This window comes from Amblyomma maculatum, chromosome 8 (assembly GCF_055883805.1).
Source record: "Amblyomma maculatum isolate TAMU_Amacu chromosome 8, ASM5588380v1, whole genome shotgun sequence".
NCBI classification, from domain to species: domain Eukaryota; kingdom Metazoa; phylum Arthropoda; class Arachnida; order Ixodida; family Ixodidae; genus Amblyomma; species Amblyomma maculatum.
The window spans coordinates 118,572,894-118,587,503 of record NC_139351.1 but is presented as its reverse complement, the minus strand read 5'-3'; the positions used below and the strand labels follow the sequence as shown (position 1 = coordinate 118,587,503).

General features: G+C 48.5%; 1 protein-coding gene across 1 annotated transcript in view; it reads right to left on the bottom strand.

Moving 5' to 3' along the window:
- Window positions 1–14,610, bottom strand: part of Pka-C1 (Protein kinase, cAMP-dependent, catalytic subunit 1) — a 410,566-nt gene that overhangs the window by 302,398 nt on the left and 93,558 nt on the right. Inside the window, exon 2 of the mRNA XM_084577414.1 lies at window positions 1,652–1,721. Coding sequence (XP_084433540.1) covers window positions 1,652–1,691 — 40 coding nt within the window. The 5' untranslated portion in view covers window positions 1,692–1,721. The remainder of the gene's footprint in view (window positions 1–1,651; window positions 1,722–14,610) is intronic.

Below are 14,610 nucleotides of genomic sequence, written 5' to 3'. Positions count from 1 at the left end.
ATAATTATTGACACCTAGGACCGCCTACGTGTACAAAGGTGAAACCTGGCTCAAGCGATTCGCTGCTGCGACAGCCGCTCCGCGCAATTTTTCCAGTAGGGAATATAGTTGCGCAAAGGTCCGCAATTAGGTTCCAAGTTCTGGGGGAAAGCCACTTCTCATGTGCCAGGAATAACGATTACGCCACTTCCAGTGGGTTCAGAACTTGCCTCTTTTCTCATAGCCCGCAAGTTACGATGAATCAGGTTTTTATTATTATTATTATTATTATTATTATTATTATTATTATTATTATTATTATTATTATTATTATTATTATTATTATTATTATTATTATTATTATTATCATCATCATTAAATGCTTAACTACTGATGCAAAAAGGTTGCATATTTTCCGAAGAAAATTAATATGCTGAACGTTCGGCTCGCTGAAGTCCGCTATTTTTTACTCCAGCTAAGGTGCAAGGCGCTTACTGCTTTACTGTGTGTCTCGTTACCATCATCTTTTTCCGTTAAATTTCCCACATGTGCAGTTGCGTCCATGGTGGTCTGGTAACAGGCTAGTAACCGGCTGGTAACAGGCTGATACACTACGATAGAATAGCTGCGCTGGAGTAGGCGCCGGAGGATGCAGAGCGTGCCACCCATGCACAAAAAAAAAAAAAAAAGAAAAAAAGCATTAATTTGTCTTCTCCCGCCAATAACGGCGCGAACAGCGGCGCAGCGCGGTGGCGCCATCTCTTCGCGAAGTGAAGAAATTGTAACGCCCGCGTGGCCCGCGCCCTTGCCATTGCTTCAAAACCGCGCCGGGTTCTCGTCGCACAAGGGATTCTCGTCGATTGGCCGAGGGGACTCAAAAAATACCGTTTTTAACATCATGAGCTCATTCTGCGAATTTCTTTCATATAAGCTGTTGTTTTTTCGAGTTGGTGTTTGGGAACACAAAGGAGCCCTATTTAATTATCTTACTTTTCGGTGGAGACCTACACTTACAAAATAACGGCATACAACCTCTCGTTCCTAGATAACACCTTCACATTCTTCGCAATAAATAATAATAATAATAATAATAATAATAATAATAATAATAATAATAATAATAATAATAATAATAATAATAATAATAATAATAATAATAATAATAAGCAGTGCTTGATCTTGCCTAATCACCAGACCGGCTCCAGTTCAGGGTGACTCGGCGGAAGCTACTAAAACAGGGTAACAGTTAATAAATACCAACTACTTATCAGCACAAGAAAAAGCCTGTACACTTGGCGATGAAAAAGAGGGCGAGTTATCCAGGGCCTTGTTCTTGAAGGCAGCTCCTTGAAGGCGATCCGAAGTTCACGCAGCCAATGCCTCTTCCCATTTACGCAGATAAAGTGTAATGTCTGTGGACGAGGCCTTTAAGGTGATTTTAGTCCCAAAACTATGTCTGGTGGTAAAGCCGACTTCCTGAAGCTGGCACGTGTTTTCAGAAAAAGGCTGAACATTTCGGAGCCGGCGGGCCGCGTGTTTGAAACTCCTGCTTTACAGGAACACTACTTGATGCCACGGCGACAGCTCCTTTCGACAACGTGACGGCGTGTCTGTCTTATCGTAGCGCTGGCAGAGAATAATAATAATAATAATAAAAAGAACTCGAACTTACCCTTCTCTTTCTTGCGGCCCCTGTTCTTGAATATGTTCATGGTGAACTTTGGGCGGGGACCGGCGCGGGCCTGCACATAGTAGACAGAGTGGACAATTAGATCAGTGAACTAACCAATGAATCATTCAGTCTCAACAATGCTCCCGACGGTGTTCCATTGCTGATAACGATAATTAACAGGTAATCGTCATTTATCGAACTTGATGAAATTCACCGCCCGTTACTGAATACACGGACGGAGGCGGGCAGCCATTGTGAGGCGTGCTCGATCGTCCGTAGTTTGAACATGAGTGTTTAACCAAGCATACATTTTGGCGTCAATGACACTAAATATTAACCAAAGTGTTGTGATGAAAAATGACGCACGATAGAAAAACACGCAAATTGGGAATGGCTCTCATTGTTTTCACTTTGTATTATTTTATTTCAATTTTTAGCATTGCTTCCAACTGTGTTTCTAGAATGCACTGCACTCTTTTAATTATTTCAAATTAGGCGAAGCCAATAATGATAAAGATAAAGAAATCAGCCGAGCCAGACAGGCTGCCTAGAACATGAACAACGAGAATACAGACTAGGCCCCTTCAAGCAGCATAACAAGCGCAGAAGCCAGCCATATCGAAGCGGCAACAGCGACTGCGGCCGATGGCTTATACTCATGAAACTTGGTTCAAGGATATTTGAATCTCTATAGTTTTCTTTTGCAATTATTCCCCGTTTTTCGGCAAATTACAAAAGGTGGTGCATCAAAAATACCGCCGCCGACCTCAGCAATGTCATATGACCAGCACGTCCACCAGCTGCCAGCGCAAGTGCAAATATGACCGTCGTCTCATGAAGTCATACAGTACCGACCCTCGGCTATGTCACTTGCCAACTGCCGAAGCTCTACCTGCGGTCATGGGCATGCCACGTGGTCCTGAGAAGTCATGCACTCCGCTGATCAATGACCTCTCGTCGCTCAGTCATATCACCTGCCGAAAGCCGGAACCCTGCTAACCTGGCCATAAAACTCTGAATAGTCGACAAATTGATGAATGCACGTGGCCTCGCGACATCACAGACACTGCCTACCAATCCTCAGACGTGCGTTGACGTCAGGTCTACGTCATGACCTTCTCTACCTTCCAGTGCATCTGCCTACTTGGTCACGTGTCAGGCGGTCTCATGATGTAAACTGCTCGCCGAAAAATCAGCGCTTGACCATGTTGCCTACCAACTGTCCCTCGCAGCGCACATGCAAACTCGTCCACGAAGTTCCTTGGTCGACCAACAACCTGAAAACCTCCCGCGATCCTTTGACGTCACACAGCATGCCAACCAGTCAGCGCTCAGAGAGGTCACGCGGCCATGTGACATGACCGGCAAGCTCTGGTTGGTCGAGAGTATGGTGAATTCAGGAGCTCACGTGACATCCTCGAACATCCAGGGAATTTTGTTACGCTGTTACTAATGTAAAGTAGTAATTATGCTTAGCGCAACTGCACACCAGTTAGCAGTGTTGAAGTTCATTCAGGAGCGCGGTCTGCTGTCCTTGGTGCAAAAAATAAGCTGAAAGAGAATTTTTGCAGAAAAGAAACACGCAATAACTCACAGCTCGGTGGCTACCCTCAATGGGCCCTGAAGAAAGGGAGGAAGGTGGGTATGAAAAAAGGAAGACATAGGAGTATTTCTGGAGTGTTCCGCAATAATTTGACCACCTGGGAATTTTTAAAGGGTCTTAAAACGCTTTGTTTTAAGGTCGTGAGGTACAGAAAATAAGTGAATATTAAAAATAAGCGAATCGTGCCCACGCCGACTCGAACCATCATCTTTCGGTGCCCCAACCGAGCTCGCTCACCACTACTCCACGTCTTTTTTTCTCCATTCGTTGGGAAAACTTCCGAAAAGGAGAAATCGGAACAGCTCACGCCTCAAGTCACCGGGCAGCATAATACGAGCCAACCATACTCCAGAGAATCCTTACCATGCATGCATTTTCCTTTTGTTGTAGTTGTTCATTAAAACGAAAAACGGAAGTAAAAAGATGTTTGCAAGCCCCGGTATCTTTCATTGGGAAAACAGAAGCACCTGAACTGGGGTGGCGGAATAGGGATAGCGAGCGACAGGGAGAGAAAATCACAGAGATCAGCGACAGGGAGAAAGGAGGTTAAAATAAAAATAAAGCTATAATGCGCTATGATACGGAGCCCTATAGGCAACTCTTCCAGGAGAGCTTATGCTCCGCGCATCAAAGCACACTGCTTTCGTAACACAGACATTGATGATCGTGAAACCCCGCCGAGGTGGCGCAGTGATTACAGCGCTCGACTACTGTTCCCAAGGAAGCGGGATCGAATCCCGGCCTCGGCGGCCGCTTTTCGTTGGAGGCGAAAAGCAAGGCGCTCGTGTGCTGTGCGTTGTCAATGCACGTTAAAAGAACCTCAGGTGGCCGAAATTTCCGGAGCCCTCCACTACGACGTCTCTCATAGTCTGAGTCGATTTGGGACGTTAAACCCCACAAACCACAACCACCTCATGAATGCGAAGGAGGTAAGTAGAGTACAAGATGTTGGAGCGTGGACATAATACAATTGATTCACACGAAAGGCGCAGTGTCTGTCACATTTGTTCTGTGGACACTCGGACCGCGCCGCAAGGAAAGTGAGGAAGGTGGGAGTGAAAGTGGAGAGAGAGAGAGAGAGAGAGAAAATGTTGCCGTAGTGGAGGGCTCCGGAGTAATTTCTACCACCTGGGGATCTTTACGTGGACATACGCCTTTATGAAATTTCTCTCCACCACCAAAATGGGCGACGAAGTAACCGCTATATTTGTGGAGCGCGATGCAAGTTCGGGGCACACATTATCAATAAGCAGCACTTATTGCTTGGAGTTCGCAATTACGACGAACTTAGAAAACCAAGCAGGAGGTGTCTCACCGACCTTTCGCGGCAATACGTGCACAGGGTTAATGCGTGAGCACCCCGTGATGTTAGCCATATGCGGTAAGCCATGGAGCGCAGGATATCGATAGCATGGACACCCAGATCTGACGTCTTCTTTTATTTTTACCTACCCTTTTCTTTCTCCCTATCGCTCACCTCTTTGATTTCCTCTACCTTTTCCTAAGCTATCTATTTATTTCCGCCGCCCCAGTTCAGGTGCTTCAGATATCAGATAGCAGATACCAGGGCTGGCAAACATCTTTTCTTTCCTTTTTATATACAATAAATAACCACTACCACCACCACCACCGCTATCTACGCAGAGTTACCTGGAACAGAACACAACGTATACACTAGGCAGGGATCACTACATTATACAGATCACTGTCCCGTACAAACCTCCCCGTCACACGTACACAGCCCACAAACTCATTAACTGGGATGCTTTTCGCGCTTCGCGAACCGCCCAATCAGACGCTCCCATCAAAGACATCGACGCTTTATTCACTTATGGACGACCTTCACTACAACACGCGACGCATAGAAACTACAACCGAAACCCCCACCCTTGACTCACGCCTAGCCCACCTCTGGGAGGCTTATCATGGCATCCTAGGACGCTGGAAAAACAATAAACACAACAGACGACTTAAAAAGCGGCTGGCCGCGCTTCAGACACAAATAGAACAATATTCTCAGGAGCTGAGCAGATCCAATGTGCATTATCCAAGTATGCGATAGCATCGCCGGAAAACTGTCCACCAAACACGCATGGCAACTTCTCTGACATCTCGTTGACCCTACACGCACCACGTCAACAACACAACACCAAGTGACACGCCTCATACACGAACATATTGAAGATCTCGACGCCCTCCTAGACACACTTCAAAACACATACACCTCTCTGGGAGCCCCCACACCTCTACCCCCGTATTCAGAACAGCCCAATCCGACACTGGACACAGAGTTCACGGAGACGGAAGTCAGAGCAGCCCTCCTTATTCTCCGAACAAACTCCGCACCTGGTCTGGACCAAATCACGAACACCATGCTCCGTAATATGGAAGACCAGTCGATCACCAAAATTACGGCATACTTTAACCAGTGCTGGGTGGAGTGCGTCCTCCCGCAGTCCTGGCGTCATGCGAAGGTTATATTTATACCCAAACCTAACAAACCACTTACACTCAGATACCTTCGTCCGATTTCGCTAACTTCTTGCCTCGGGAAGCTATTCGAACATGTTGTGTTAGCGAGACTTACAACATATATGGCAGACAATCTATATCCGCACAACATGGTGGGATTCTGACCACATCTATCCGCACAGGACGCCCATGCTGCAACTCACCCACGACATTTTTGACCCACTCCTTCCTTGTCACACCAAGGCAGTCTTAGCTTTGGATCTTTCCAAAGCTTTTGATCGCATCGAACATCAGACGATCATGACTGCCTTATCCACATTGAATGTAGGTGCGCGAGCGTACACTTATATTCGAGCATTCCTCACTGACCGCACGGCTGAGGTACACCTCGGCCCTATTTCTTCCTCCTCCTACACGCTTCAAAGTGTCGGCACCCCGCAAGGGTCCGTCCTCTCCCCTTTTCGTTTAAAGCCACCCTAATCCCCCTCACCCGAAAACTGTCAGACATCCCGCATCTGACACACACCCTCTATGACAACGACATCACGCTGTGGACCACTCACGGAAGTGATGGCGGTATAGAAGACACCATACAGGAAGGAGCCACCCAGACCGAAAATTACGCAAGGAGCATCGGACTGTCTTACTCCTCAGATAAGTCCGAACTGCTGCTCATCCGCCCCAAGAACCGCCATCCCCCCCCCCCCCCCCCTCACCTATTACTATTGAACTGAATGGGGAGTCCAGTACCGGAGGTTGAAACCCTCCGCGTATTGGGCCTACACATCCAGAGCAATGGCAAAAACATCACCACTTTAAAGAAACTCAGGCAGGTTGCAGGTGTGACATCGCAACTCATCCGCAGTTTCGGGCGATCATAGGGGCACAAAAGAGCGCGACCTTTGTCGACTCATCCACGCCTTCGTTCTCAGCCGCGTGCTTTAAACTATTCCTTGCCTACAACTGCTCAAACATGACATAAACGCTTTGGATGCATTGATCCGCAAGGCATATAAGGTCGCACTTCACCTTCCCCTCAACACACCCACAGAAAGAGTGCTAGGCCTGGGTCTACACAACACGATTGGGGAGCTCGTGGAGGCCCACCGACAGGCCCAATACATCAGACTCACGCAAACATTCACTGGACGGTATATCCTAGACTCCCCTTTTTCATGTGAAAGTGAAAGCTTATTAGATTGAACATATTTACAAAATGCATAAAAATACAGACGAGGGTCCCATAGTCATAAGATTGCACCGGGACCCTCGGAATTAGGTTACCGGCTAATGACCCAACTCTTATCTCCATCCCTCGACACATCCACCAAGGACTACTTATCAAGCCACTCCCTAAAAATATGCATCCATCCTACCATGATCAACGCCGCAGAGCCCGTGCAAAGGCGCTCTACCGATATTATGGCGGTGAGTCGGACGCCGCATGGGTGGACGCTGCATGCACGGGTGATGAAGCGACCGCGGCCGTGGTGGATTCCTCCTTATCCCCTCTCATCACATTACCTCTCCCCCCAGATACCTCCCCATAAGCTGCAGAGGAAGCTGCCACTGCATTAGCCATAACCCGCACGGAAGCCCAGTTCATTTTAACCGATTCAAAAACAGCAATTCTAAATTTTGCACGAGGCTGAGTTCATGTCCCTGCTTTTAGCATACTGGACTTGCCCGATGCATCCCCGCCCCGCGATGTCGAGCTGATATGGGTGCCTGCGCACTCCGGGAATCCCGGAAACGAGGCTGCCAACCTTCTGGCTCGAGATTCTCTAAACCGAACTCAGGTGACCTCTAATCCGCGATTTAGGAAGGAGCGCATGCACTCGTTCAGCGAGCTGACGCAGGCCTACAGAGCCAGAGCCCCCACCCCATCCCTCCCTGACAATAAACACGCAACACTATGGCGCAGACTGCAAACACACTCTTCCCTCACCCTTACCCTTTCCCACTGCCATCCCTCTTTCCACACACCTGCTTCTACCCTTTGCCCAGAACCCTTTGCCTCTTCCCTCCACATCCTCTCCCTCTGCCCGGAGGACCCTCCCGCGCGGGGCCTAGAGCAACTGAAGACCTGGGAGGACGGAGACCCTGCTGCGTTCGGAGGACCCGGCCGTGCGGACCATTGCCACCGGCCGGACTGCCAGTATTATTATCCTGAGGGACATAAACAATCGAATTCAATGGGGTCGTGCGGGAACCCAGGGACCTGCGCGCCCTGAATTTCTACGTGGAATAAAGGCTTTTTTTTTTCTCTCTCTCTCCTAGCCTGCACAGCCTGTCCAGTCGGTCGCGGCCCCTAGAGTACGCGACGCGTAAACCAGGCATGCGTAACAGCGAAGATACGCAGGATGGCCTACGTGAGTATAAAGATTCAGCGGACAACCTTGGAGAAACCTCGTCAGGACACCGCTCCTTGAAAGAACGCGACGAAGATGCTATTTTTGACGCCGGAAGGAAAAGCGGTGGAGCAATCGGTCGCCGAGCAACGTTCCGAAAGTCGGGAAAAACCAACGCCACGCCTCACGTATGGAACATGTTTCGCGAATCAGTGATAAAAACGCCGCCATGCAATCCGGAACACGCAACCGCCGCCGTGGCTCACTGCTGCGCCAGAGGGCGCGGGTTCGGTCCTTGACGCGGCGGCTGCATATTAATGAAGGCGAAACGCAAAGAAACGTGTAGGTGCACGTGAGACAGCCTGAGGTGGTAAAAAAATGATCCGTAGCGCTCTCCACAACGGCCGTCGCTCCTGGACAACTGTGCTGCGGTGCTTCCACGCATCAATCAATCAGTCAGTCAGAGAATCAATCAATCAATCGACCGACTAATCCAATAAATCAAACCACATGCATAGTGCAGAATCTTGATTTATAGGAGCCTTGCTCTGATTTAGAAAGAAACGCGACAGAATTTGAAATATATTTAACCACAATAACGAACTAAGGATTATCTTCGATCTCTTCTTTCCTTTCCTCTTAGTATCATCTAGGACAGCTGGATTCAGTCTTCTGGATGTTCTGGACATTCAGTCTTCGTCTTCTTCCAGGCCAGACAAAACATACGAAAAACGCGAAGGGTCGTCCTGATTTCAAGTGCTTAATAATGAATATTTAATAATGAACGAAGGAAAAAAAATGAGGGAATTACTTCGATCGCGTTCGACCACAGGTCAGCACTAAATGAAATAAGTTCTCCGGAGAGTTTCGTTGCATTATCCTTCAAAATACGCCACAGCTTAAGCGAAAGTTGGATGCCGAACTTTCGGGGAAGCCCACCGGGGCACGGTGTTCACCCCCATTCCGGTCTGCGAATACGAAACGTGTTTGTACAGCTGCCGTCAGCGGCTGCAGTAAGGGTCCCTCTTGAGTGTATCTTCGCGAACGAAGCGGTGCTCGGGTCGAAACAAAGGAGGCCAAGATAAACAGCTCGGCCGTCAGAGTTTCGAGACAAAGGGGACACCGCCGCCAGCCTCTGCGGGCATCGCGAGTCTACGATACCCCCCTCACATGCCCCATCTTCTCCTCGCCCTCAACTCAAGGTGCTCTGCGTCCCGAAGTACTCGCGCCATTTCGTGGGCTCTCAAAGAGAGGGTACACGCTTATCTCGCGAATTGTCTTGGACGGCTAGAAAAAGAAAGACTTGGAACGAGCCGGTGCACAGCGCGTAACGACACCGTAACAAGGGACGTGACAAAGGCCAGTTGCATGATTTTAGACCGCACTGTCAATTGAATTCATTTTCTTAAAGGCTATTCCCTCCTCACCCTCTTTTATCATGTTGTTAATTAACGGGCGGACTTACAAGATACAAAGGCTAGAATCAGCCGCTTCATTCGGTACAGGAATATTGAAGTATATACTCGTGCTACAGATGTAGCCAGTGAAGTAAGGTGCAACACTGGGCGAATAGAATCGGTTTTATGATCAAAGTATCGCGTCTTCGCTGAATGGGAGTCGTTAGGAAATTATCGATTCTCCATTAAATCGCATTCCTGATGAAAGTAGGGCGTCCTCGTTGAATCGGATTCATGGTTAAAGTAGTGCGCCTTCGCCTTCACTATTTTCGACACGAAGTCTTTGGGATCCCACTAGCAGAAAACCACAACCAAAAATTAGCAGAGGTTCAGCATAGTTCAACGCGGTATTCAACGAAAGCTTCACAGGATGGTTACGCTTGGTATGCCTCTTTTGTAGCCCGATTTAACGCGCAAAGCGCAGCATCATCGCCACTGCCGTTCATTGCTGGCTCTTAGCCGAGGCGTGGTTGCTCCTCGTTTCCAACGCGAGATGTCGCGACGTGATTAATCACGTGCTCTACCCCCTTCCAATCTCTCCTCAGCTCCAAGTTTGAATGGTCAAAGATGATCCAAAGGTCAAAAAGACAAGGTCGTAGCCTTGAGGTACGACACCAAGGTGATTCCCAAGGGTATACTCTTCAATAAAAAGAATAATTGGTTAACAGGAAAGGAAAGTCGCAGTATCTGCCACGCTTGTTTCTGTGGGCACCTGAACCGGGCCGTAAGGAAAGGGAGGAAGGTGGGATTGAAAGCGCAGAGAGAAAGGGGTGCCATATTGGAGGGCTCCGGAGTAATTTCGACCCCCTGGAGATATTTAACGTGCACTGACATCGCACAGCACACGGACGTTTCTTCGTTTCTCCTCCATCGAAACGCAGCCGCCGGAGGTCGGGATCGAACCCGGGTACTCCGGCACAGCAGTCGGGAATCTTAACCACTGCGCCACCACGGCGGGGCAAGGAAACGCGGAATAAGAATCAATCTTCCAGTGCTCTTTTGAGTCAGCCACGCTGCTCCCACGCCACACACGCAACTTCATTCATACGGTTTGGTTAAAGCGAGGCTTTATATGTCGGGTGGCAGACTACGCTAGCACGTCATACCCTTCAAGGCGGAGGGAAAGCAAGGCGCCCGTTCACGTTAAAGAACTCCAGGTGGTCGAAATTTCCGGAGCCCTCCACTACTGCGTCTCTCATAACCTGAGTCGCTTTGGGACGTTACACCTCAGAAACCAGGCACCTTAAGTCACCTACAATTTTACACAAACATGTAAATGTGAAATAGAATGGTGATCATCTACGCAGCAGGATGTTTTGAGAAAAGCTTTGTCCTATGAAAACATCAGAAAGAAAAGTGATTACTCCATATAAAGCGAAATGGAGATAAAGGGCCAACAAAAAAAAAAAAAAACAAAAAAAAAAACACAGGCGAAGTCTGCGATTCAAGCGACGAGATATGCTTATGATGTGTGTACAAAGTGCGATGATTAAGTATCTGTGTGCAATTCAGGCTGTCATAACATGTGTTTATCTTAGCGCCCTGATGGGGCTGAGGCAGGTAGGTCACCGCCGCTTGCGGCGGAGGCTAGCCTGCCACCGAATTTTTATCTGTTCTAGGCCGTCATTGCACCCGCCACCGCTTCGGTGGTGGACCACGGCTGTTGTTGCGGCGCGCGTCTTTCTTTCCCTCTTCCTTTTCTTTCTTCTCTATTTTCTCTTCTGTCTGCACGAGGCAGCGGAGGTGGCTCAGCTACAGAGCCAGTAGTAGCCCATGCATTTTCTTTTCCTTCTTCCTACAGCCACAACAACAATAGCTTTGACTAAGCAAGATTTACGCCATGCGCTCGAAATCGCGCGAAATAATTTGGTCCACTTTTTGTTCTGGGTGGAGGCTTGGTACTGAGAGTGACCAGCATACTGTTGTGGTCGGAAAATTAGGAAGTCAGGTGATTGGCTGTAGTGGTTGAAGGGTGGTTGTGGAAATCGAGGTCTATGCAGATGCTGCTTTGGGTTGATAAAAAAACCCTTCAGAGTTACCAGAAAGAAGCCAAGTGTTTGTTGTTGTTGTTGTTGTTGTTGTTGTAGTAGTAGTAGTAGTAGTAGTAGTAGTAGTAGTAGTAGTAGTAGTAGTAGTAGTAGTAGTAGTAGTAGTAGTAGTATTAGTAGTAGTAGTAGTAGTAGTAGTAGTAGTAGTAGTAGTAGTAGTAGTAGTAGTAGTAGTAGTAGTAGTAGGAGGAGGAGGAGGAGGAGGAGGAGGAGCAGCAGCAGCAGCAGCAGCAGCAGCAGCAGTAGCAGCAGCAGCAGCAGCAGCAGCAGCAGCAGCAGCAGCAGCAGCAGCAGCAGCAGCAGCAGCAGCAGCAGCAGCAGCAGCAGCAGCAGCAGCAGCAGCAGCAGCAGCAGCAGCAGCAGCAGCAGCAGCAGTAGCAGCAGTAGCAGTAGTAGTAGTAGTAGTAGTAGTAGTAGTAGTAGTAGTAGTAGTAATGGCCTGCTGGACGAGCAGGCGCTGTTCTTCTTCACCCTCAGCACCAAGCCAGTCCACCCATGTCCAGATAGTATAAGACGGAGTGGGAAAGAAACCCGATTTTAATGCAACCGGGCAGGAAAATAAGGCAGTGGGAAAGGTTGGCATAAGGGGAAGGGCAGTTGGGGCATGATGGATCGTGGAGGGATTTGTACATGATATAGCCGTGCACTGATTATGAGCGTAATCAGCTGTATCTGCCGAAGGATATGAGCCTTCTGAACGGAAAGATTAAGATGAGGGTCGGGGTAGAGTTTGCGGTCTAAGCGAGCAGCATTGTAATATTCTCTGATGGTGGCGCGAAGAGACAGTCTCGACCCGCGCCCTCCAAGGATCTTGGGCAAGGATGAACGGTGCCCGGTTCTCCCACCTGTGCCTCAGTATATCATATACACCGACTCCCAGGCTGCTATCCGTGCCATTCAATCTAAAAGACTAACACGTCATCTGTCCACGGAGCTCGAGGTTGCACTTGTTGCACTGCAGCCCTGCCCCGTATTCCTCCGATGGATCCCTGGACACTCGGGGAGAATTATCTCCGTTCATCGCTTTTTGGCCACCTTCCACGACTGAAGGCTCGGAAATGCAGCACCACTTTTTCACCGAGGGGCAGAGGCCTCAAAGCCACCGCTAAAGTTTTCGTGATATCCAAGTATTCATTATATCCGAGTCCCTCGTTCTATTCGAGTATTTCGTCTCTCGCGGCGCTGCCCTGCAAGATAAAAGGGGAGGTGAAAGGGGAAGAGGCAGGAGAAGGGGGGAGCGACCTGGCAGGTGGCATGGAGGTGGCGGTTCCATGTACTGCCTTAGAAGGTAGCAGGTGACAAAGGCTTCAGACCCACGACGTCCTAATCGTAATACAGAGCTTCTTATTGCTGACGCAATAAAATAAATTCTCTTGAATGCAAAGGGTTCTGGCAGGCTGATTCTGATATCACCCTCCCACATGAAAGGAGAGGCCCGAGTTGGCGCTCTCTCAGGCACCCACTGACACTGAAGGCTCGAGCTAGCTGACGTAGTGAAGCTTCCACTTCAATAAGAAATCCTTGCTTTTCGCCATGTTTCTTGCCGGAATGGTAAAAGGGTTAACCGCCACTCATGAGAATCGGCTATTGGCTGGAGAGTCTCCCTAGAGAGGATTGCGCTGTTGTATTTTTAAGTTGTATCCAACCATACAGCCACCCTTGAGTTGTGCCTGACTACAAATATCCCTCAAAGTATGGCGCCCTTTCTAAACGCTGGTTCCCCTTCAAATGGAGGGACACCAGCCTTCTTCCATCTCTCTAAGTTTGGCAGTTTATTTCCTTTCTTCTGGGGACGGTGCACCGGAAGCCAACGTTATTCCCTACGTCACGTACTGGCAAGACAGGGATAAACTGCTTTGTGCCTCATTTGTTGGGAGGTTCTCCTCTGTCCACATCATTGGTTGGGGGCTTCTCTTCAAAACTTTTGCTTCTGCATTCTTGGCTTGTAGCAACGTATCGGTGCAATCTTCACATGCTCACAGGTAGCTCGCGGTTCGCAGTAAGCGGTATACCGGTGGCCGCTGTAAGCTACGGTAAAGATCTCTACTAATATTTACATGGAAAGAAACGACTGGTATAAACTTGGAGCAACGCGGGACCATATTTATTCCACATCCGTGATACTATTGACGCAGTTTCTTTTGCCACCATGAAAGAGGATCTCTTTCCAACTATACTTCCAAACAATCGAGCCACAAACGAAGAAAAGATCAGCTTGGCTCTCTCTCTCTCTGTCGAAAACAATATGCGCGGCAGGGGTTACTTATAGCTAGCTGCCAGGCTACAGTGATTCAAAACAAGATACGCATTGCAGTGCTAGAAAAAAGAATAGAAGGGGCGCCAACTAGTCAGGAAGACATCGGGCTAAAAAAAAGCAGGAAGAGCTGCGCGCAAGCGAAAGCGGCCGCAAATCATGGGCTCAGCATTCGCAGTCACCTGCTACGGAACCGCTAAATAAGGAAAAGGTTTAACCGATTTAAAGCCCCGACCACCTGCGCCCATCCGTTATGGGTGGACATAGCCCGGGGCTTGCCCACAAGGGCCTAATAGCGGGACACACGGAGTGTTTTGGCGTGCCGCGTTCATTACAGAGTGGGAGTCACTATATGCTTGTGACTCATGTCCGTGTTGCACCTGTGCCTGCGGCGTGTTGGTGTGACACGTTCCCAGCTTAAAGGAGGGCAAGGCTCACTTCAAATTTCCAACATTACTGCTCGGTGTCATTACAGCGCAGCTTGTAGATTTAAAGAGCGCTGCAACTATGTAGTATTGTAAATCACTTATGAAAATCCGCCAAAGTGATGTACATCTGCTCCATCTAGGAGATTTTCCATGAATACATTCATCATCATCATCATCATCATCATCATCATCATCATCATCATCAGCCTGACTATACCCACTGCAGGGCGAAGGCCTCTCCCATATTATGAATACATTGGACAACATCTTTTCCACTTTGAGTTGTACATACATTTGCCCTGGCACTAATATCAGCTAACCAGCCATCCTGGTTAGCCCTATCTAA